Raw genomic sequence first — 24,500 nt, 5'->3', positions numbered from 1 at the left:
TCATAAGAATGTAAAAGAATGAATTACTGATTATGATTTTTCAGAGTTGGAGAAGTAGAGAGTTGCTTTGTTTGATTTAGTGGGTGCCTTCTGTGGATATGCTGCACCTATCAATAATAACACTGGCCAGCGCCTCGACTTCATTCCCCTAGTGCTGGACACCCGCTAAAATATACCAGCCAATGAGAAAATTCAAAGACTCATAACTGTTCTCTACTACACAGATCCTGTTGGGTAACAGCGCAGAACATTCTAGAAACATTTTCAGAATAGATTTCGACTGTCAGAACTGGAGTAGTGATATGAGGTGAAAATTAAACATTTTTCAATAAGCTTTATTTTCTATTGTAGTCCTGAATCCGAGCAAGTGATACGAAATCTGGGCAAAATAGCTGAAGACTTTGATCTGAGACAGTGAGCCCTGATAATGATTAAAAACGAAAATAGTATTAAATTAAAAAAAGATAGCCTGTATAGTCATACTTTTCAGGAAGTATCAACATTTTATCATATATGGATTAACAAATCACAACACTGCTAGTGATCTTGATGATTTCATTATGACAGGTTCTGAAACCGAAATACGAAAAGCCTCCGAAATTTTAACAATTTCAAAAACGATTTGCAGTTTAGAACTCAGGAATGATAAGTGCGAGCTATGGTCGATTGAAATCATTAAAAAAACTGATAGCAGGATCAAAAAGAAGAGCGTAAAAAGATTTGAATTTTCAAGAGCTGCTATAGGCTTCCTAACTTAAATGTGTTAAAAAAAGTGCAAGAACCTATTGAGAGTTCAGCATATGTGGGCGACCCACAACAAACTCTTAGTAACTTGCGTTATTTCTTTGGAGACCCCAAAGTGGTTTAGTCATCGCGATCCGATTCTCTTTAAAGAATCCGATGTCTTGCAAAAATTCAATTCTCCTCAACGGACCCCGCTTGTTGACATTCACGTGAAGAGGCAGGATTTCCAATAAACAAAAACCGGTGTTGCGGAATACAAACACTTGGTTCTGTTTTCAACTCTCTGTTCTAGTAGCCTCACACCTACTGAAGACATCTCATTTGTTAATACAGTTAGAGGCTTAGGTGACTCTTCTTCCAGGCTGGCATCTCAAGGAAATATATTCTCGAAAAAATAAAACTGTATAATATATGCGAAAAATGGAGGTTTCAGCTTTTGATGACTTGTTGGGTACAAAAAACTTCCAATAGAGAAAGAGATCGCTTGCAATCCCCGCTCTACCACAAACAGTTCGCGTGTCCGCAGCCTCCACACCAGCTCGGGGGGCATTTGTCTACGAATAAATTTTTCTTTTACATCGACTGGATGGCAAAGTGCATGAAAAGAAGAGATATCGGTTCTTAATTCTTGAACCATAAATATTATTGGCGATCAAGCCTTGTCATCACATGGTCTGAATGAAATGAGAACTCAACACAGTCGTATAGGCAACAGAATTATGTCAGGTTGCTAGAAATTAAATTTGTCACCCCATATATGAGCAGAACAGTTTACTATCGGACAAGACGAGACCGGATCGTTTTCTCGACTTTAGGGATTGAAGCTCAGTCAGTAGCATGGGTTGATACAACTCCTCTCCTTTTCATACAGTTTTTATCGAGAGTATGCGGAAACTGTGAATCTGTGTTGTCCGACGGGAAGTAAAAATAGTACTCTAAGAAATTTAGTGAAGTTGGAAAGCGATTCGTTCCCTTGGTTGTCAAATTCTTTGAAGATTTTTGAAGACGTTTCGTACGACCTACAAAACAATCACAGCTTTGGCTAAATACATAATCCTGCAACTCATTGGGTTATACGTAGCTTTCAGTAGGCGTGCTCAATCAGTCCGTGCTGTAGCAGTACGCGGGTCAGAGATCCGAGGTCATAGTTACACATGATACGCGAGCAAATCTTTGAAACATAACCCCAAATAATACAAAGGGAGTCTTCATTTTAAAATGGATCGCCCCATTGAGCAGTGACAATCAATATTTTGGGTTCCCTAGTGTCTCGTTTTTTGAGTTGTGAGCTCAAAATCTTTCTTCTTAGTGTATGAACTGGGAATCAGTAGAAGAAAATTTCTGGAGCAAACAGAAAACAATTTCAAAGCTTTTGTCGGACAGGGTAGTCAGATTGATTCTTTTGTTGATTCACACTGAACTAAAAATGATATCCCTTAATGTTTGTAATCCAAGACTTAACTAAAGGAAAAAAGTGAAAGTGAATACAATTTTTTTCAAATATTGAAATGGCAAAAAAGCTTCCAGCAGCCACATATCAGTTTGGAAAAAAAACTTCGAAAAACTTTTAATTATGACAATGACAGGGCAAGTTCTCAATTTTTTTCTTTCCAATCATAGTCTTCACAGAAGAGAACTCGAAAAAAGTTTTGATTTGAAGGAATAACCATCAATCTTTACGAAAATGAAGCGTTTCTTCAGATAACTGATCCACTTTGAGTTAAAATTCAAACAAATATTTATTTTTTTGTAACCTTTTTTGCCTGTTTTATCTCGAACTTACCTAGAACTCTGTCTAGTTACAAATCGAGAACTGTCAGAATTTATAGGACACGGTGAATATGGTTGCTGATCAACCTCTTTGCTTAGAGCACATTTGCAATGAAAAACTGTTGAAAAAGAGTAGAACGTCACAAAACTACTCCTAAAACTAAACTGTCTGCCTCAAAAATGCGCAGGCATTTTTTTTTACCGCAATCTGCTTTGATCGGTCTGTAAACTTGAACTTCTTGTTAATCATTACGCCATATTTTTTTAAAAGCCTGCTTTCGCTTTATTTTTATGATTTTTAGATTTCTAAAATCAGGCTTCCAACTGCAACGCTTTTTATTGGCAGATTTTCACAAAAAAACTTGCGGCATGCCTTTAGTTTTCTCTGTTTTCGACATCTGTTTTAGATGGCAATCATGTACCATTAAATTTTATGTTGTGATCCCCTCCGTGTATTCGCCATACCTATTTCCATTTCAGTTTTCCCGGATCATCCACGAGTCCCCCATTTAAACTCGAAACGACAGTGGTCAAAGATTGAATTAAAGTGGTGTAAATAGTTTTGTATGGAACAAGAAGCTCTACTTGTTCAACGTATATTTGGCTAGAGGAATGAAGCCTTGAGGAACAAAAAAGAATGTGAGAACGGGTTATAAAAGACGTCCAAGTTCGAGAGCTTAAGACCAGTTGGTGTAATTGGGTAGCACACTAGGCCTGCAAGTAAGAGATGCTGGTTCGATTCCAGTACTGGATTCATATTCACAGTTGTTGCGCCTGAATAGACCCCCTAACTCTCTGTAAGACCATCCTCACAGTTTTTGGACGTGGAGTTGTCAGACAGTAATATTCTCGAGGTCATGACTTTTGGGATTGAAAACAAATTTGGCATATGGTCAGTTTACTCTGAACAAGAGATCTCATACAAAGCAATGCTATTAAGTTTTCCATGCTGCGTTTTGGCGTAACTAATTGCCTTATCACGGCGCCTTACTCCCCCCTATGATTTCGCCCTATTATCACACCGATCTCCCTGATCTTTTTCCGGAGCATATATGTGACCTTTACTTTTCCAGACCATGTCTTTTGGTGATCCAAAATACCCTGATAATAGCGCGAAGTCAAGAAAATCTAAGTCAGGGTTTTATAGAAAAATCAACTTTTTCCCGGTTCCCAGGTTGAGGTGCACGACTCGAGCTAGTTTTAATCACCGACTGGGTCGCACAAAGGTGGTGCCAGATCATGCAGACATAAATGAAAATATTAAAAAAAATTGTTTGTAGTGCCATTACCATAAAATACTAACAAAAATTACATACATTGTACAAATACAATTGATTACAGTTTGCAGCACTACAAGGACTCCACTAAAGCTATCTGGTTTGTTTTCAGGCGCCTATCAGAAGAGTTGTGCAATTTTAGTTGAAATAATAGAAGAATAAAAAATTGTTTGAAAATGGAAAATTATGATTTCTAGTAGATGTTAACTACTAAAAAAACCTATTTTTGTAGCAACCAATAAGTTTTTGCTCTAATAGATATGCAAGAGTCTGTCTACAAAATACTGGTTACCAATTATAAAGAGATACAAAATTGTATGCCAAGAACCTTTTATGTTTGCTTCTTTTTTGTTCTGACATGTTCAATAAAAGAATTGCTATAATTCAGTGCCATTTTGTACCATCAAAAGAACTTTACATTTCAATGAATTACTATTGAACCCTTGTCTGCCAATTTGTACATGCTGTCCGCAATTTCTCTTTTTCATGATTTCATTAAAGTTCCAGTCTGCTACATTTATTGAAAAAAACTTCGCTTAGCGGTTGACTTCACATTAGTTTTACTATTAGTTTGAAAATTTCAAAAACATGTAATTCTGGGGCCTTTCTTGTCAAATTGTGGTCTCGTACTTGCTCGATTTGACTCGTGTTTACGTTGCTGATCAACCTCTTTGCTTAGAGCACATTTGCAATGAAAAACTGTTGAAAAAGAGTAGAACGTCACAAAACTACTCCTAAAACTAAACTGTCTGCCTCAAAAATGCGCAGGCATTTTTTTTACCGCAATCTGCTTTGATCGGTCTGTAAACTTGAACTTCTTGTTAATCATTACGCCATATTTTTTTAAAAGCCTGCTTTCGCTTTATTTTTATGATTTTTAGATTTCTAAAATCTGGCTTCCAACTGCAACGCTTTTTATTGGCAGATTTTCACAAAAAAACTTGAGGCATGCCTTTAGTTTTCTCTGTTTTCGACATCTGTTTTAGATGGCAATCATGTACCATTAAATTTTATGTTGTGATCCCCTCCGTGTATTCGCCATACCTATTTCCATTTCAGTTTTCCCGGATCATCCACGAGTCCCCCATTTAAACTCGAAACGACAGTGGTCAAAGATTGAATTAAAGTGGTGTAAATAGTTTTGTATGGAACAAGAAGCTCTACTTGTTCAACGTATATTTGGCTAGAGGAATGAAGCCTTGAGGAACAAAAAAGAATGTGAGAACGGGTTATAAAAGACGTCCAAGTTCGAGAGCTTAAGACCAGTTGGTGTAATTGTATAAACTCAGTAAACGAGAACTGTAGTTCGATGATTTAATTCAACTTTTTTCGACATATAGCAACGTATAGTTTCAACGATCAAAAAACGTGTCAGTATCAGTAATGTACAAAGTAACGATCAAGACAACTTAGACGGCAAGGTTTTTTCGATGCTCTTTTACTGGTTTTTTGTCTGATGTTATTGACGTCAAATCAGTTCGTATTCAATCGGCAATTGTCTAGAAAACCTAAAAATATTAAGCCGAAAACCAGCTTAATCGATACATATCATGGTTATATTTACTTAAAATTAGGTTAAATGAACTTTTTCGGAACTTTCTATGTATATTAGAACGTTTTACACGCATTTATATTCAAATCTAAATACTCAATTCTGATTGGTTAATATTCTTTCATTTACTGCGTAACATCCTCCGGCCCGGAAGAAGATGTTGGGAAAACTGGTACAAGTTTTACAAGCGGGCGGACGAGTGAACCGGTAGACGTTCGTAAAACGGCGGAGCGCGCGACGCTATCGGGGCCGTAACGGAGTTCCACAATCCGAGCGGTTGGGTAGTAACCCCTAGGGTTGGTTTCCTCAACTATCCAAACCAAGTCACCGGTCTTAAGGTGTTGCTCGGCAGGCGTCTGCCACTTAGAGCGTCGGTTCAGCGTCGGTACATACTCTCTGATCCAACGGGACCAGATCGCATTAGCGTATGACTGCGCACGGACGTAACGTTTACGATGGTTGAGCTCATTATTACCGACAACAGACGGAATACCGGTAGAGTATTCACCTAAAAGAAAGTGGTTGGGTGTTAAAGCGTTCAAATCGCACGGATCGGCGCTTACGGGTGTTAAAGGACGCGAATTGAGAGCATTCTCCACGAGACAAAAGGTGGTATGCAGTACCTCATCCATGAGGCGACGCGTGCCAAGAATAGTATACAACACGCGCTTGAAGCTGCGTACCAACCTCTCCCAGATACCACCTTGATGTGGTGCGCTGGGTGGATTGAACCTCCACTTTATACCTTTGTGAGCGAGCTCAGCTGCAATGTTGACAACGTTCCACTTTTCAATACTTTCTCGGAGTTCTTTCTCCGCTCCAATAAAGTTAGTGCCATTGTCCGACCAAATCATGGCAGGTGTACCCCTACGTGACACAAACCGCTCAACTCCCATAACACAAGAACTGGTGTCCATGGATGGAACTATCTCGACATGGACAGCGCGAGTAGTGAGGCAGGTGAAGAGGAAGCCCCACCTTTTCTCAGTAGTACGGCGGACAGTAACATAGAATGGCCCAAAGTAGTCAACGCCAGTGTTCGTGAAGGGAGGAGACTGGTAAGCAAGTCTCTCCTTAGGCAAGTCAGACATGATTGGTTGCATAGTTACAGCTTGGAATTCTCGGCATCTCAGGCAGTGTGCTTTGATGGAACGCAAGGATGATCTTAGTTTCAGTATTGTATAGTGTTCTTGCACAATTGATCTTAGGTATTCGACGCCTTGATGATAATGCTTTACGTGCGTGTGTTCAAGGAACAGTTTTACAAACGGATGACGTGCGTCTAAGATGATTGGGTACTTTACGTCAAACCCAACTTCAATTAACCGCTTAATGCGGCCCGAGGAACGGATTAGCCCATTTGGACTAATAAACGGTGAATGTGGAGCAATTCGGCTACTCCGTTTAACAAATTTATTGTCAAGAAGATCTTTTCTTTCGGCTTCAAAAGACTCTCCTTGCGCCAAATACTGTAGATGACGCTCGGCTTCGTCAAGCTCAGTAGGGTCAGTAATGCTACCATCGGGGTTACGGTAGCCGGCATGTTTCGGCAAAAGACGGAGAACGTATGCGGCAATGCGCAAGTACTTTTGATAAGAACTAAACTTATCAAATGGGAATAACGACGGAACGGGAATTGTCTGTTTTTTAACAGATGTAGCGAGAGAGACAGTGTCTTCTATGATGGCTGCTTGGTTGACGCCAAGTTTGATGTTATTAATGACGTCTTTGTTCGGTACGAAAGGGAAACTTGAGTTAGATAAGAAATGTGGACCATTGACCCAACTGCTTAGTTGCAAAACCTCAGCGGACATTCCACGCGTGCCAGCGTCAGCTGGATTATCCTTAGTTGCGACGTGGTTCCATTGGTCAACGCTGGTATACTCCAAAATTTCACAAACGCGGTTTGCAACAAAGATTGGTTGCTTTTCATTAGAGTTTATCCACTGAAGAACGGTCGTGCTATCCGTCCACATGAATACTTGGTTAACAGTTACAGTAAGTGCCTGAATAATTTCGTTCTTCAGTCGAGCGGCAAGTAGAGCTGCTTGCAATTCCAGTTTAGGGACAGTCATTACTTTCATTGGCGCCACACGCGCTTTCCCCAAAACAAACGCAAGCTCTGTTTTTATCTTGCCCGTAGGAGTTGTTACTCGGGCTCGAAGAAATGCGACGGCACTAAAAATATCCTGGGAACTGTCACCGAACATATGCAACTCTGTATTATCAAAAGGTCCACTAAAGTAACTTCGAGGTATTTTGATGTTTTCAAGCTTTGGTAAGTCCGCACTCCAGACCAAAAATCTTTGAACCATGTCCTGTGGGAGCTCGTCATCCCATTGTTGTCCTGTGACACGCCAGATGTCTTTTAATAGCAATCGCGCACCGACGGTAAACGGTGCGACAAGGCCAATGGGGTCAAAGACTTTCGAGACAAGACTTAGGACCAAGCGTTGCGTGAGGGACTTGGTGATAGCGCAGCTTGTACCCCGACTCACAACTAAAGTGTCATTAGTGTGATCCCACTTTAACCCAAGCACATGCGATGAATCCTCCTGACATGAAACAATAACCTTAGGCTCAGTAGATTGAGGTGAACCATCAATTCGGTCAGCCAGATTTGGTACATTGCTTACGAACTTTGTAAGCTTGAACCCACCGAGATGGAGAAGACGTACCAATTCCTTCGATCTATTGATGGCTTTCTCGGGAGACTCCACTGAGTCAAGATAATCGTCCATGTAGAAGTTTTCAAGGACGGCTTTTGCAGCTCCGGGGTAAAATTTGGCATTGTCTCTCGCAGTGCGTTGTAATGCATAGTTGGCGCATGTGGGCGAGTCTTTAGCCCCGAATATATGGCGCGTATATTGATACACTACAACGTTAGTTGTGGGGTCAACTAACGCACACTAGGCCTGCAAGTAAGAGATGCTGGTTCGAATCCAGTACTGGATTCATATTCACAGTTGTTGCGCCTGAATAGACCCCCTAACTCTCTGTAAGACCATCCTCACAGTTTTTGGACGTGGAGTTGTCAGACAGTAATATTCTCGAGGTCATGACTTTTGGGAATGAAAAGAAATTTGGCATATGGTCAGTTTACTCTGAACAAGAGATCTCATACAAAGCAATGCTATTAAGTTTTCCATGCTGCGTTTTGGCGTAACTAATTGCCTTATCACGGCGCAGGCCTAGGTAGCACACTAGGCCTGCAAGTAAGAGATGCTGGTTCGAATCCAGTACTGGATTCATATTCACAGTTGTTGCGCCTGAATAGACCCCCTAACTCTCTGTAAGACCATCCTCACAGTTTTTGGACGTGGAGTTGTCAGACAGTAATATTCTCGAGGTCATGACTTTTGGGAATGAAAAGAAATTTGGCATATGGTCAGTTTACTCTGAACAAGAGATCTCATACAAAGCAATGCTATTAAGTTTTCCATGCTGCGTTTTGGCGTAACTAATTGCCTTATCACGGCGCCTTACTCCCCCCTATGAATTCGCCCTATTATCACACCGATCTCCCTGATCTTTTTCCGGAGCATATATGTGACCTTTACTTTTCCAGACCATGTCTTTTGGTGATCCAAAATACCCTGATAATAGCGCGAAGTCAAGAAAATCTTAGTCAGGGTTTTATAGAAAAATCAACTTTTTCCCGGTTCCCAGGTTGAGGTGCACGACTCGAGCTAGTTTTAATCACCGACTGGGTCGCACAAAGGTGGTGCCAGATCATGCAGACATAAATGAAAATATTAAAAAAAATTGTTTGTAGTGCCATTACCATAAAATACTAACAAAAGTTACATACATTGTACAAATACAATTGATTACAGTTTGCAGCACTACAAGGACTCCACTAAAGCTATCTGGTTTGTTTTCAGGCGCCTATCAGAAGAGTTGTGCAATTTTAGTTGAAATAATAGAAGAAGAAAAAATTGTTTGAAAATGGAAAATTATGATTTCTAGTAGATGTTAACTACTAAAAAACCTATTTTTGTAGCAACCAATAAGTTTTTGCTCTAATAGATATGCAAGAGTCTGTCTACAAAATACTGGTTACCAATTATAAAGAGATACAAAATTGTATGCCAAGAACCTTTTATGTTTGCTTCTTTTTTGTTCTGACATGTTCAATAAAAGAATTGCTATAATTCAGTGCCATTTTGTACCATCAAAAGAACTTTACATTTCAATGAATTACTATTGAACCCTTGTCTGCCAATTTGTACATGCTGTCCGCAATTTCTCTTTTTCATGATTTAATTAAAGTTCCAGTCTGCTACATTTATTGAAAAAAACTTCGCTTAGCGGTTGACTTCACATTAGTTTTACTATTAGTTTGAAAATTTTAAAAACATGTAATTCTGGGGCCTTTTTTGTCAAATTGTGGTCTCGTACTTGCTCGATTGACTCGTGTTTACGTTTCCAGAAAATTACTTCTAAATTTCTTTTAATCAACATGTTGATTGGTTTTAAAAAAGTTTAATTACTAGATCCGTAGGTTAAAATTTCAAATTGTGCTATTGGTTTGACATAAATTTTAAAATTTCCTAAAAGCTGCGTTCTCGTAAAAATAGGGCGCAATCGGTTAAAAAAATAACAGGATTTTAAACTTCTCTTTAACGTAGTTAAAATGATCATTGAATTTCAACTGGTTTTCTAATTCTAATCCTAGGCACTTAAAAAAGCTGACCTGTTCAATTTCTGCTCAATCAATTGTTGGTTTGGGCTTGTTTAGATTGAGTCCTTTTCCAATTATAAAGCAATGCTATAAATTTTTCCCAGGTGCGTTTTGGCGTAATTAATTGCCTTATCGCGGCACCTCACTCCCCCCCCCAATGATTTCGCCCTATTATCACACCGATACCCCGGATGTTTTTCCGGAGCATATACTTGATCTTTACTTTTCCAGACCAGGTCTTTTGGTGATCCAAAAAGACCTGATAAGAGCGTGAAGTCAGGAAAATCTAAGTCAGGGTTTAATAGAAAAATCGATATTTTCCCGGTTTCCTGGCTGAGGTGCGCAACTCGAGCTAGTTTTAATCACCGACTGGGTCGCACAAAGGGGGTGCCAGATTATGCAGACATAAATAAAAATAATAAAAATAATTGTTTGTAGTGCCATTACAATAAAATACTAGCAAGAATTACACACATTATAAAAATACAATCGATTACAGTTTGCGATACTACAAAGACTTCGCAAAACCTATCTGGTTTGTTTCCAGGCGCCTATCAGAAGAGTTGTGCAATTTTATCTGGAATAATAGTAAAAGAAAAAAAAATGTTTGAAAATGGAAAATTATCTTTTCTAGTAGATGTTAACTACTAAAAAACCGATTTTTGTAGCAACCAATAAGTTTTTGCTCTAATAGATATGAAAGAGTCTGTCTACAAATTACTGGTTACCAATTTTATAAAGATGCAAAAATGTACGCCAAGAACCTTTTATGCTTGCTTCTTTTATTGTTCTGACATCCTCAATAAAAGAATTGCTATAATTCAGTGCCATTTTGTACCATCAAAAGAACTTTACATTTCAATGAATTACTATTGAACCCTTGTCTGCCAGTTTGTACATGCTGTCCGCAATTTCTCTTTTTCATGATTTCATTAAACTCCGAGTCTGCTACAATTATTGAAAAAACTTCGCTTAGTGGTTGACTCTACATTAGTTTTACTAGTAGTTTGAAAATTTCAAAAGCATGTTACTCTGAGGCGTTGCTTATCAAATTGTGGTCTCGTTATTGCTCAATTGACTCGTGTTCACGTTTCCAGAAGACTACTTTTAAATTTCTTTTAATCAGCATAATGATTGTTTTTAAAAAAGTTTACTTACTAGATCCGTAGGTTAAAATTCAAATTGCGTTATTGTTTTGACATAAATTCTAACATTTCTTAGAAGCTGCATTCTCGTAAAAATAGGGCGCAATCGGTTAAAAAAAGAACAAGATTTTGAAAACGTAGCTACTGTGGTCTTTTAATTTCAACTGGTTTTCTAATATTATTCATAGGCACTTAAAAACGCTGACCTGTTCAATTTCTGCTTGATCAATTGTTGGTTTGCGCTTGTTTAGATTGCGACCTTTTCCAAATATCATGAGTTTCGCTTTTGTTGTTTAAATTGTAAATTTATTTTTAAAAAACCAGTTCGCAACTGCAGCTATTGTGGCGTCGTATCGTATTTCGACAATCCCGGAACTGCCTTTATTAAAAACAACTGCATCATCCGCATACCTTAGTCTGGCTTTTTTTGAATTTTCGGATGGAACCTTAGTTAGGTAGATAATGAAAATCAATAGACTACAATTAGATCCTTGTGGAAATCCACATTTAACGTTTTTCTTTTAATTAAGTTTTTCTTTTAATTAACATTTAATTTTGCCTATTTTAATAAACTGGAGTCGGTCTTTCAGGTGAGAATCAAGCAGTTTAATTACCAATCCCCAAAGTTCGTAGTGATTACAATTTTCAGCAATAGCTCATGGTTCACTGTATCGAAAGGTATTCTTAGACTACTGAAAGTGCCTTGAGTTAAAATTTTTGGTTTAAACCAATTAATTCTGATTTCTCCAGTCAGTGAAGCTGTGGCATCAACAGTACATAATTTGCTTCAAAATCCCAGTTGATTTTTTGATAATTTGTTTTTTTGCAGAAAAACGTGCAAAAACGTTTTTATTCTTTCATATAAAAACTTTTTCAAACAATTTGCCCATGGCTGGAATTAGTGATATTAATCTGTAGTTTTTGGGTTCGCTACCATCGCGCTTTCGAAAAAAGCACTAAGGTGATTATTTTCAGGCACTGTTTCAGACACTCAATATAGAGTGTTTAAAGTAGTGGGCTAACCGCCCGAGATACTTTTTTGAGAAAAAGACAGTTTTATGTTGTGGCAGTCTAAACTAAATTTCAAACGGAGCAATCGCATTGTCTCCATGATTTCGGTACTTGTTATTGCAGAAAAGAACAAGGTGTACGATTTAGCTTAATTTCATATCTCTGCTTTGTATTGAATGTTTTTGATAGCTCTGCTCCGAATTTTGCGAAAAGAAAACTGTTAAATGTTTCTATTTTTTCCATCATTGTTTATTGTGCAAAGCCGGTAGAAAATTGTCCGATGTTTCACTGAAGAGACTGAAGAAATTTTTTTGCCATTGGCCGCTTCTTCTTCTGTGTGTCTTTCTAAATTTTCAACAAGTTTTCATTGAGTCTTATAATCATTTTTCTAGACTTTTATTATCCGGGCTTAGTAAACACAAATTTCTGAAGAACTTTTTGCTGCAGCATTTTTTACGTGGTTATCTATCCACGTGTTTCGTGCTCTAGTTTTAGTTGAAATTATCAATAGAAGTTTCTTGCAGTTTTTCAAAAGTTTCAGAGGGAGACTATTCGCTAACATTATTGGTGATTTTTTAAATATTGTTCATCAATATATTGTTAAAGTTTCAAACAATAATTTTATAATTAGACCCATTTTCTTGTAAACTTTTTGTGCCCATTGGAGGAGTTTTCCGGAGATTGTTCAACTGATCGTGTTAATGTCTGATGGTCTGAATTATTGGAAACAGTAGTGTGGGCAGAAGATAAAGTGTTTGAAAGAAACGCATCCAGTGTTGATTTCGTGCTTGAGGTTTCGCGTGTTGGTTTGATTTTTTCAGCTATAGAAAAATTATTTCCTTCCAGCAAAAAGACTATTTTCCGGAAGCTTGCACTATTAACCATGAAGTCTCCACATAGTATATGTTTAGCTTCAGGCCTATTGTTAAGGTAACTAAAAAGTTTTCTAGCCTTTGAAATATACAATGTTTTTGTTGAATGTATATACAAGAAAAATCAGACAATGCTGCTTATCTGCTTTGACCTTTATTGTTAGGGCCTGCAGATTGTTGTGATCGCATATTTTCATTTCAACAAAGTCGTTCATTACGAAGATTCCTATGCCACCCCTTCTTTGCGTTCTCTCACAACTGCAATGTTTTTGGTGATCTCTCAATGAGAGTTATGACGCTTCGTAGTGATTCTCAGTCCTAGTTTCAGTCAGGAAAAGGACTATATATTTAGACTTTAAAGTTTCTAAATGAAAGGTCAGCAGATTAAAGGTTTTCTGAAGGGAATGTATGTTCTGTAGAATAACAGTTTGCTTATTTAGAATCATCTGTCTATCAAAGTTTGTTGAGAATATGAGAATATGGAAATGAATCCAGTAACTTAATTACTGCAACTGGCCTTGGTCTTGGTTTATGGAAGTTTTGCGTAAGAATATGTCTTCAGTTTGCAGATAGGACCCACTTTAGTTTTTCTTCTTCTCACTTTTTCCCCTCCTCTTCCATTTTCCTTTTTTTTAAATTGGCTTTCCGCTAAAAAACAAAAAGAGTGTTTACTGGCGGATATCGCAAATAGATACTGCAATAGCTGACTTAATTCTCACCTTCTCTGCTTTTGTCAGTCGCGTATTTCGCGGCTAGGCAAAGAACGGCCCGCTGAAATCGTAAACAGTGAATAAATCAGCTTAAAAAATTAATAATAATAAATTAAATCGTAATAAAGAAAGAAAGTTTTTGATTTTAACTTGGTTTCCTTAAAACACTTGCTTAATGAGTTCATTGAAAATCTCGTCCATCATTGTGACGACAAAAAATACAAATTAAAGCAAAAGCAGTCAAAACGAACACAAAGAATTGAGTCTATTATAGAGTTTATTTTTATTGCTTCCCTCCGATTGCCTATCTGGCTTTCAGTTATTGTTGCTTTTTTTTCTTTCAATTGCTTTTACATGGTCAGGACCCGCCAGTTCATTAACTCTTATAAACATTGGTTTGTATATGCCATTCTCAACCAGCACTGACACTACGCAATTGTGTGTTGACACAATCATGTCGCGTTTTTTAGCTTCGTTGGCTATACTGGCGTCAATGTCTGGAATGTGTTCATTGTTTTAGATAATTTTTCTATTGACGGGGTTGTTTTTCTTCTTGAGATGCCATCTTTTTGAGTTAGGCGTTGTTTTGTCATCAAAATATTGGAATAAACAGATTACCAATGATAATTGCTTCAATTTTCTTCTATTGGGCAGTGTGTGGCAAGCCTTTACGATCTCAAACGGAATGTGTGTTTTCAAAAAACTTTGAAAAAATTTCATTGCTTCTGTTGTCATATCGTTACATTTTCTTGCACTAAGTGGCTCTAACAAATTGGCTCTAACTAGACCGACTTGAATCGCGCTATTCAAACTACAAATTGGGCTCTGATCAGGCTATCCGGACTGTAGTTAGTATGCACTCATAGTCCGGATGCGGTTCTGATTATACCGTGCAGTCTGGATACGGCCCTGGTTAGACTTTCCAGATGATGGACTTATTGACTGATTCTGTCGCTTCGTCGCATCCCCCGGGCGGGGCAAAAGCCGGTCTGATCAGGGCTGGCTTGGATCGCCCACCTCAACCTAGGATTTGTTCACAAATGTTATGTAGCCTAAAAACTCTCTGACTTTGCATTGTAATTAAATTAGACTATTTTATCGACTAAAACAACCATTGAAATAAAATCATCTTATCATAAGAATGTAAAAGAATGAATTACTGATTAGAGTTGGAGAAGTAGAGAGTTGCTTTGTTTGATTTAGTGGGGGCCTTCTGTGGATATGATGCACCTATCAATAATAACACTGGCCAGCTCCTCGACTTCATTCCCCTAGTGCTGGACACCCGCTAAAACGAACCAGCAAATGAGAAAACTCAAAGACTCATAACTGTTCTCTACTACACAGATCCTGTTGGGTAACAGCGCAGAACACTCTAGAAACATTTTCAGAATAGATTTCGACTGTCAGAACTGGAATAGTGATTTGAGGTGAAAATTAAACATTTTTCAATAAGCTTTGTTTTCTATTGTAGTCCTGAATCCTAGCAAGAGATACCATATCAGGCCAAAATAGCAGAAGGCTTTGATCTGAGAAACAGTGAGCCATGATAATGATCAAAAACGAAAATATTATTTAAAAAAGTTAGCCTGTATAGTCATACTTTTCAGGAAGTATCAACATTTTATCAAAGATGGATTAAAAAATCACAACACTGCTGGTGATCTTGATGATTTCATTATGACAGGTTCTGAAACCGAAATACGAAAAGCCTCCGAAACTCTAACAATTTCAGAAACAAATTGCAGTTTAGAACTCAGGAAGGATAAGTGCGAGCTATGGTCGATAGAAATCATTAATAAAACTGATAGCAGGATCAAAAAGAAGAGCGTAAAAAGATTTCAATTTCAAGAGCTGCTATAGGCTTCTTAACTTAAATGTGTTAAAAAAAACTGCAAGAACCTATTGAGAGTTCAGCATATGTGGGCGACCCACAACAAACTCTTAGTAACTTGCGTTATTTCTTTGGAGACCCCAAAGTGGTTTAGTCATCGCGATCCGATTCTCTTTAAAGAATCCGATGTCTTGCAAAAATTCAATTCTCCTCAACGGACCCCGCTTGTTGAAATTCACGTGAAGAGGCAGGATTTCCAATAAACAAAAACCGGTGTTGGAATACAAACACTTGGTTCTGTTTTCAACTCTCTGTTCTAGTAGCCTAATTCCTATTGAAGACATCTCACTTGTTAATACAGTTAGAGGCTTAGATGACTCTTCTTCCAGGCTGGCATCTCAAGGAAATATATTATCGAAAAAAAAACTGTATAATATATGCGAAAAATGGAGGTTTCAGCTTTTGATGACTTGTTGGGTACAAAAAACTTCCAATAGAGAAAGAGATCGCTTGCAATCTCCCGCTTTACCACAAACAGTTCGCGTGTCCGCAGCCTCCATACCAGCTCGGAGGACATTTGTCTACGAATAAATTTTTCTTTTACATCGACTGGATGGCAAAGTGCATGAAAAGAAGAGATATCGGTTCTTAATTCTTGAACCATAAATATTATTGGCGATCAAGCCTTGTCATCACATGGTCTGAATGAAATGAGAACTCAACACAGTCGTATAGGCAACAGAATTATGTCAGGTTGCTAGAAATTAAATTTGTCACCCCATATATGAGCAGAACAATTTACTATCGGACAAGACGAGACCGGATCATTTTCTCGACTGTAGGGATTGAAGCTCAGTCAGTAGCATGGGTTGATACAACTCCTCTCCTTTTCATACAGTTTTTATCGAGAGTATGCGGAAACTGTGAATCTGTGTTGTCCGACGGGAAGTAAAAATAGTACTCTAAGAAATTTAGTGAAGTTGGAAAGCGATTCGTTCCCTTGGTTGTCAAATTCTTTGAAGATTTTTGAAGACGTTTCGTACGACCTACAAAACAATCACAGCTTTGGCTAAATACATAATCCTGCAACTCATTGGGTTATATGTAGCTTTCAGTAGGCGTGCTCAATCAGTCCGTGCTGTAGCAGTACGCGGGTCAGAGATCCGAGTTCATAGTTACACATGATACGCGAGTAAATGTTTGAAACTTAACCCCAAATAATACAAAGGAAGTCTTCCTTTTAAAATGGGTCGCCCCATTGAGCGGTGACAATCAATATTTTTGGGTTCCCTAGTGTCTCGTTCAACGAGTTGTGAGCTCATCTCCAAATTGTTTCTTCTCAGTGTATGAGCCGGGAATCAGTAGTAAGAAATTTTCTGGAGCAAACAGAAAACAATTTCAAAGCTTTTGTCGGACAGGGTAGTCAGATTGATTTTTTTGTTGATTCACACTGAACTGAAAATGATATCGCTTACCGCTTGTAATCCAAGACTTAACTAAAGGAAAAAAGCGAAACTGTATACAATTTTTTTCAAATACTGAAATGGCAAAAAAGCTTCCAGCAGCCACATATCAGTTTGGAAAAAAAACTTTGAAAAACTTTTAATTATGACAATGACAGGGCAAGTTCTCAAATTTTACTTTCCAATCATGGTCTTCACAGAAGAAAACTCGAAAAAAGTTTTGATTTGAAGGAATAACCATCAATTTTTACGAAAATGATTCGTTTCTTCAGATAACTGATCAACTTTGAGTTAAAACCACTTACAAATATCTATATTTTTGTAACCTATTTTACCTAGTTTATCTCGAACTTACCTAGAACTCTGTCTAGTAACAAATCGAGAACCTTCAGAACCTTTAGGACACGATGAATCTTGTTCTTGATCAACCTCTTTGCTTAGAGCACTTTTGCAATGAAAAACTGTTCAAAAAGGGTAGAACGTCACAACACTACTCCTAAAACTAAACTGTCTGCCTCAATAATGCGCAGGCAAGTTTTTTTTCACCGAAATCTGCTTTGATCGGTCTGTAAACTTGAACTTCTTGTTAATTTCTACGCCATGTTTTTTTTTAAAAAAAAAACCTGCTTTCGCTCTATTTCAATGATTTAAAATCACGTTTCCAACTGCAACACTTCTTTTTGGCAGATTTTCACAAAAAAACCTGCAGCATGCCTTTAGTTTTCTCTGTATTCGACATCAATTTTAGATGGCAATCGTGTACCTTTAAATTTTATGTTGTGATCCTCCTCAATGTTTCTCTGTTGATCTACTAATTTGCAAAATAGTGGATTCGTCATACCTATTTCCACTTCAGTTTTCCCGGATCATCCACGAGTCCCTCATGTAAACTCGAAACGACAGTGGTCAAAGATTGAGTTCAAGTGGTTTAAATAGTTTTGTATGGAACAATTCCATTACCGGTTAGTGAATACTGCGTTTGGCAGTCTATTCTGTAAGCTATTAATCCATAAGACTGTGTATTTTGACCTAGAAAGCATTCTATGTACCGGTTTCACAAAAACTCCGGTAGTTTACAAATTGAATGATGTTGAAAAAGACGAATTGAACTAATAAAGTATTATCGCTTCGCAATTTTCTGCAAATTGTTTTTCTATTTGTATTTTGAGCACAACTGCGGTTCTGAAATGTAATACACAGGTGATATGACTATATTGGGGGATGTAATAAAATTATTAATTTTGCTGTTTATTCCTAGAGGTCAATTGTAAAATTTAATTTGTTCACCTGTTCTTATTTAGATAATTAATTGCCTTCTGTATTTCATCCCTTGAATTGAAAATGCCCGCCAAGTGGAATTGTTTTAATTGTAACCATAACTATTTTTGGGGTTCCATATCTTCAATTGCTTTTTGCATTCCGTTGCTCAATTAATTGTTATAATCTCTCAGCATCCTCTATATTAATAACAAAATAAGTTGTGATTTTGCTCTGTAAGATCATTCTCACAGATTTTGGACGTGGAGTTGGCTAGGAAAATACCAAGCGTAAAGTAAACAGAACTGCTGCATACAACCTGCTGCAGTCAGCAGGAGTTAAATGTACTCAATTATCAAAAAGAGTCTTTCTACAATAATCATGCGCCCAAGCCCCTTTGACGATGGGGCAAAATGGTGAAAACGTTTCGATATCACTGTTTTAGCAGAAAATTTCGGTCGCTGATTTTGTAACGCTTGACGGTTGTTCTATATATATATGGGAACAAGTTCTCTAGTCAAAAGATTTTATTGAGTAAAGGTTTTGTTACAGTTTTTTGATGATTACATATTTGCGGGTAACCGTTTTCAACTTGTTCAAGGACTTGAGTCAAGTTTTCATGCGCTTGACTTGATTGTTTCACAACAAGCTCCAAGCAGAACAAGGGGCCAGCAACACGTTTGGACATGTCGTCGAAGAGCGGGTAACCCAAGTTGCCTAGAAACCGTTACGTGAAAAAAACTATAAAAACGTGGCTAATAAGCCAAAACGCGTGCGAGTGCGGAAACGGGGCGAACGAACGTACCGTAAGCCGTTTTTACCTTCACCACACGGTGTTGTCCATCTCGTCCAAGGTACACCTCCAACACACGCCCAAGAGGCCAAATTCCACGAGGAGTCATGTCTTTCAGGATCCAGACAACATCATTAACTTTAAGTGGCGACTGGTTGTTCTCATTCCATTTTGATCTCTTGAGTAGTGTCGGTAGGTATTCTTTGACAAGTCGCTTCCAGAAGTGGTTCATCATCTGTTGCAGATTTCGCCATGTCCTGAAGCTGGCTGGAGTCTGGCTGTCAAATTTTCCCGGTGGCAGAGAGTTGAATGGACGACAAATCAAGAAGTGGTTAGGTGTGAGAGGCATCTCGTTATCGGGAAGATCAGCGACATTTGTGAGAGGTCTTGAATTCAAGATAGCTTCGCTCTCTGCCAGTATTGTTTGGAATACGTCAAGTGAGAGTCGTTTTGAGCCTAGAATGATCAGCAGCGTTTTTTTCGTTGTCTGCATCAAGCGTCACCAATTACTTGTTCTATATATATATGGGAACAAGTTCTCTAGTCAAAAGATTTTATTGAGTAAAGGTTTTGTTACAGTTTTTTGATGATTACATATTTGCGGGTAACCGTTTTCAACTTGTTCAAGGACTTGAGTCAAGTTTTCATGCGCTTGACTTGATTGTTTCACAACAACGGTGAACATTTGCTATTCGAACCGACATATGAAGAGACAATCAAAAGCTCAGCTGCTCAGTCTGACCGAGAAACATGTGCAAGGAATGCTCAACAGAAGGCTCAACAGCAGGCAAAATCGCTTTCAGAGATCAGTGGAGGACGGATTTTTGTAAGGCTATAAAACATGTTAACCAGCCAGTCGAACAAGAATGTCAATTCTATATTTCAGTATATGAAACGGAGGGACCTCCAAGCTTCAACAGAAAAAAATCGCACCACAAATTTGATCAATTCACAACATAGGTGCACTGTGGTAAATCATCAGAAGATGCTTCCATTCAAGTTAGTAACATCTGCTTGATCTCAATGTTCTGTAGACCAAAAAAAAACAAATTGAAGGCTAATCTGGTGACCGTTTCTATGGCAAAATGAAGGAATTAGATGAAATATGTGGTCTCGGTTCGCAGAAGGAAACAATTTTCTCGTGACGATCCTGTCAATATGCTTGACAAAGAAATTAAATTCAATTGCGCCTGGGAACGATTTATCTGAAAAATGAAGAGAGCTTACACTAAAAATGGAAAAAGGCAACGCAGCCAGATACATATGACTAGTCGACACAATGATATCTTTTCCGTATCAAAAACTCCAGTCAATTGGCACCCAAAAAACCCTCAAATGTTGCCGCAAAAACAGCCAACAAAGTCTAAAAATAATAGGAACTGCGCAATCAAAACATAACTTGTCGTCATTGAGGACTTGTCGTCATGGGCTACTAATCGTAGGTGCAACTGTATCGCCCCGCGTAAAAGTGCCTCAACAAGTGTATTTCTAAAGTTTTTTCACGGATTTGTCAAAAATTCACCGGCCCCAAAGATCAAACTAAGTTGACTATTTAACTCAACCCTCACCAAAAAAAGGTCACATCTCATTTACGAAGAACAAAACCATTGTAATTACGTACATCTGACGGCAGTATGATTGTCTCAATTGCTATATCACAAGCTGACCGAATTGAACATGTATATGGCAACAAAAGTTGTCAATGAAAACGGTCTCTATCCTTGTCAACCCACAAAGTGTCCGAGGTATGGTTAACTTAACTTTCGGAAATCAAACTGTTAAGAATTCCAAATTAGCCGAACGAAATAAAAATCAAAAGCATGCTAATAGAACACAGAAAACTTACTTTCGTTCACGATGGTTTGAAACTGCTCATGGGAAAGCATTTTTTCTCTGAACGAAATTAATTATAACACAAACATCTTATCAGAAACAAGGTAACGTTGTTGGCAATACTGAGAACCAAAGCCCATTAAAACCCAACTAGCAAAAACTAAATTAAGATTCAAAAGTACTCTACAAATTGATACACAAAAACAAATGTCAAACATTGAAACTAATCAATGCCATATCCATTTGGTCCTTAAACCCACACAACACACTCATCCACCTCCTCCCCCTAACGGACTCAAAAAATCTCATTGGAAAGCAGATCTTGACATTATTTTAAAACTGTAGAACGCGGCCAATAGTTAAAAGCAGATACTGCGAGTAGGTTAGATAATTCAGGTCAACTTAGATAAGTTAATTAGATGTTTGAAATAAGCGATTTTTCTCAAAGGGTTATTGTTTCGAAGACGCCAGAGAGGGGAGTTGAGTGATATATCTTAAACAAATTAATGAACAAAAGCATATTGAGCTGTCAAAATATTTAGTTGAATTAGCAAAGTTGTATTTGTGCATCAGGCCAAAGTCGAAATGAGTGATTTAATTTTAGAAGAAAACTAGAGAGCGAACATTTGAAGTGAACTTGATATTTTGAACAGAATTGGAATTTCAATTTGAAGGAAACAAAAATGTGAGTTCGAAACTGCAAAAAAATGGGCACCCAAAACTTGGTACACCTCAACTCTTGTTTAAAGTTTATACTCATCATTGGACTCTGAAAATTTGTTGGGATGTTCCCCTAATGATTTTCCATATATTGTAGGGATGTGCGGCTGCTAACACTTTTTCGATCTGAGTTAGTTAAGTAGAGTTTCCTTTATTTAGTTTAAATAAAAAAGCCAATTTATCAGTTTTTCAAAACACCACCTAGCAGATTTAAACCGCACCCCCCATGTAAGGTTATATTTAGCGGACGTTTACCAAATTTTGTCAGGTACAACCAATAGTCCTTTCAGGCTGGTATACCTTTTGAGCCAATCCGACCACCCAACCCCAAGCTATTAACACTGGAAGTAGGGTGATCTGAAGTTTTTCGATATTTTGAAGGGAAAAGTGACTGTTTGAGTATGATATAAGGCTATTTATGGGTTGCAATGGGTACAATGGGTATCAAGTCAGAAGTAATGTATCAGATGATCATGGGAAGGGTTTAGGAAGTTGTGGGAGAAACTTATTAGCATTTCGAAAAGAATAGGCAGTTTTCACTAAAAACTATTTAACACTGAAACGGAATTAGCAATTTATCGAAAAGTTGAAGTCGGATTGACCTGAAAACTGGTGGATAGACCAATTTGGGTACGAGGATTCCATTTTTAATGTCAGAATTGACCGCACACCAACCTGCATGGAACTACCACACGCCGGTGCTAGGGGACGTAAAATTTGAATTGCTCGTGGAGTATTGAATGCAGCCTAATTATTTTTTGGAGGGTTAATGAAACTTTTCAAGGGCTCTCTATTGGTGTTATTTTCAACTTCCAGGTGCGACCGGAAGTCGGTGCTGCGGGATAACCCGAGTGCTGAAAACCCCAAATTGGCGTTTTTGGGCGGCCGAATGACTTTTAAATGGTAATAATATGATAACCTGAGACAATTAGTGACAAAAAATACCCACCCCGTGCAATTTTGACCAACTCAGATTTTTCTTGTTTTGGCCGACACGACTCCTTTAAAAATTTTCAAACTGCAAACGACTCGCAACGGCTGATCCATTGGTTATAAACCTTGGCAGGCAGGTTGGTGGCACCCTATATTTACTAGAAACTTTTACCCAAAGATGTCTCTGAATACTCTGAATTTTTAGGGTCATCCGGGAGGTCGACGAAAAGCGCGCGCAGTCATTGCTCGTGTTCTAGTGGGAGTTAGGCCATGAAATTTAGTAGGTAGTTGCAACTATGAGAGAACTTTCCATGACAAAAATTAGTTTTATCAACTTGACCCCTCATTTGGGAGGGGTGACTTTTGGATGACCCCTAGAGGTCAAATTGTGGGCTTTTAGGAGTAATAAATTTTTCGACAGTTTTTAATTGGGAAATTGCATGAAATGGTGAGAAAACTCAGAATAACAATTGCTCTTAGCTTTGGGGTTGAGTTTAGTTATAAATCCGGCCCATGATTTTTGACAAGGATTGATTGCAGCTAGTTAATTTGATAGCGGAAAAAGAGGAATAGGAATTTTTGAGAGCCACGTTCAACGTTTACTAAGCAAACACTGATTGACATGTCAAGTGCATTTTAAAATAAAGCGAAGTGGCTTTGTTTACATAAGATTCCAAAGTTCGTTTACTTAAGATAAGGAGAAAGTTGAACTAGGGTTGTTAGCAGTTGAATGATAGAGCATAATTTGATATTGGTTTGTTTGCATAGCAAACAAAGCCCTCCTACAGAATGTTACAGGTTTCAAGTGCAAGTTGCAATGTTTATATAAGAGGTTAAGATTTGTTTGCCTGAGATAAGAGCGTTTTGGTTGAGTATAAATTGAAGTGACACAGAGTAATCTGAGCAGACTTTGGAAAATATTGGGAGAATTCAAGAATGGACACAGGAGAGATTTTTGCACAAGCGAGAGAAAGTAGTTGGTTTAGTGGGATTAAATTGTAAAAGATAGTGTGAAAAGCAACGAACCAATTGAGAGTGAGACTGAACTCTGGAAATTTGTAATTGCAAGACCAGTTCGGATACTGTGAGCGGTTTTGATTTAAATCATTTTGGATGTGAACCGTGTATATTTTTATTATTATTTTATTTACAATTATAAATTTCTAAGGTTTGTCCTTTCCATTGATGTGCAAATAATTTTCTTACATTTGTTATCCATATAACTAGAATTGATATTACGAGCCCCATTGTGAATTAATTTATATCAAGCCAAAGAGGGGAAATAGCAGAGTAACAAATTAACGCTTGCTTCACCAATTCAAAACCTTTGTTGGTTTATTATTGTTTTTTTGATCGATCTTCTGGTCGACAGGGTCCCCTGACTGTTGAGCTTAGACGGCAAAAGATGTAAAAACCAAAAATTTCTAAAAACTGTCCTTTTAATCCGCCATTAGAAACGCATGGTAAGTGTTACGCATCCCGATCAGGTTGGGGTGAAGCTCTCGGACCATTTAAGGCTGATGATTAAGAGCCATTTTTGGAGAAGCATTTCCCAAACTCTAGAGACGAAAAGTAGCAACAAAGAAAAAGGACTAATAAGACTTTTTGGTCTCAGAATTACTTAAGAAATTTAGGCGGACAATACAAAAAAGTAAAAACGATCAAGTAGCATTACTTTTAATATTAAAAGAACATCGTTCACACAAATTTTACAATGTCAATCTTATAATATACTCATCCTTTTTAGTCGCCGGGTTGATCAAATTTTTCCTTATCAACTTTCAATAAAACAATTTTTGGGCAAAAATGGGCCTAGCGTAATTTATCTTCTGTCACTCACAAAGAGTTGCTAAAAAATTTTATATGTTCAGGATAATATAGTGGCCACTTTATCTTAAATAA

At 37.8% G+C, this 24,500-nt stretch overlaps 2 protein-coding genes across 2 annotated transcripts in view; one reads left to right on the top strand and one right to left on the bottom strand.

The window, feature by feature from the left end:
• Positions 1-275, top strand: part of LOC142336947 (uncharacterized) — a 68,172-nt gene extending 67,897 nt beyond the window's left edge. The window contains exon 5 of the mRNA XM_075385940.1: positions 81-275. Coding sequence (XP_075242055.1) covers positions 81-169 — 89 coding nt within the window. The 3' untranslated portion in view covers positions 170-275. The remainder of the gene's footprint in view (positions 1-80) is intronic.
• LOC142336073 (uncharacterized) overlaps positions 1-24,500 on the bottom strand; it is a 482,576-nt gene that overhangs the window by 437,742 nt on the left and 20,334 nt on the right. The window lies entirely within an intron of this gene.

Source organism: Convolutriloba macropyga, chromosome 3, assembly GCF_964194025.1.
Source record: "Convolutriloba macropyga chromosome 3, txConMacr16.3, whole genome shotgun sequence".
In the NCBI taxonomy this organism is placed as follows: domain Eukaryota; kingdom Metazoa; phylum Xenacoelomorpha; order Acoela; family Convolutidae; genus Convolutriloba; species Convolutriloba macropyga.
The sequence above is the reverse complement of the archived record's forward strand: the minus strand, read 5'-3'. Positions and strand labels throughout refer to the sequence as shown.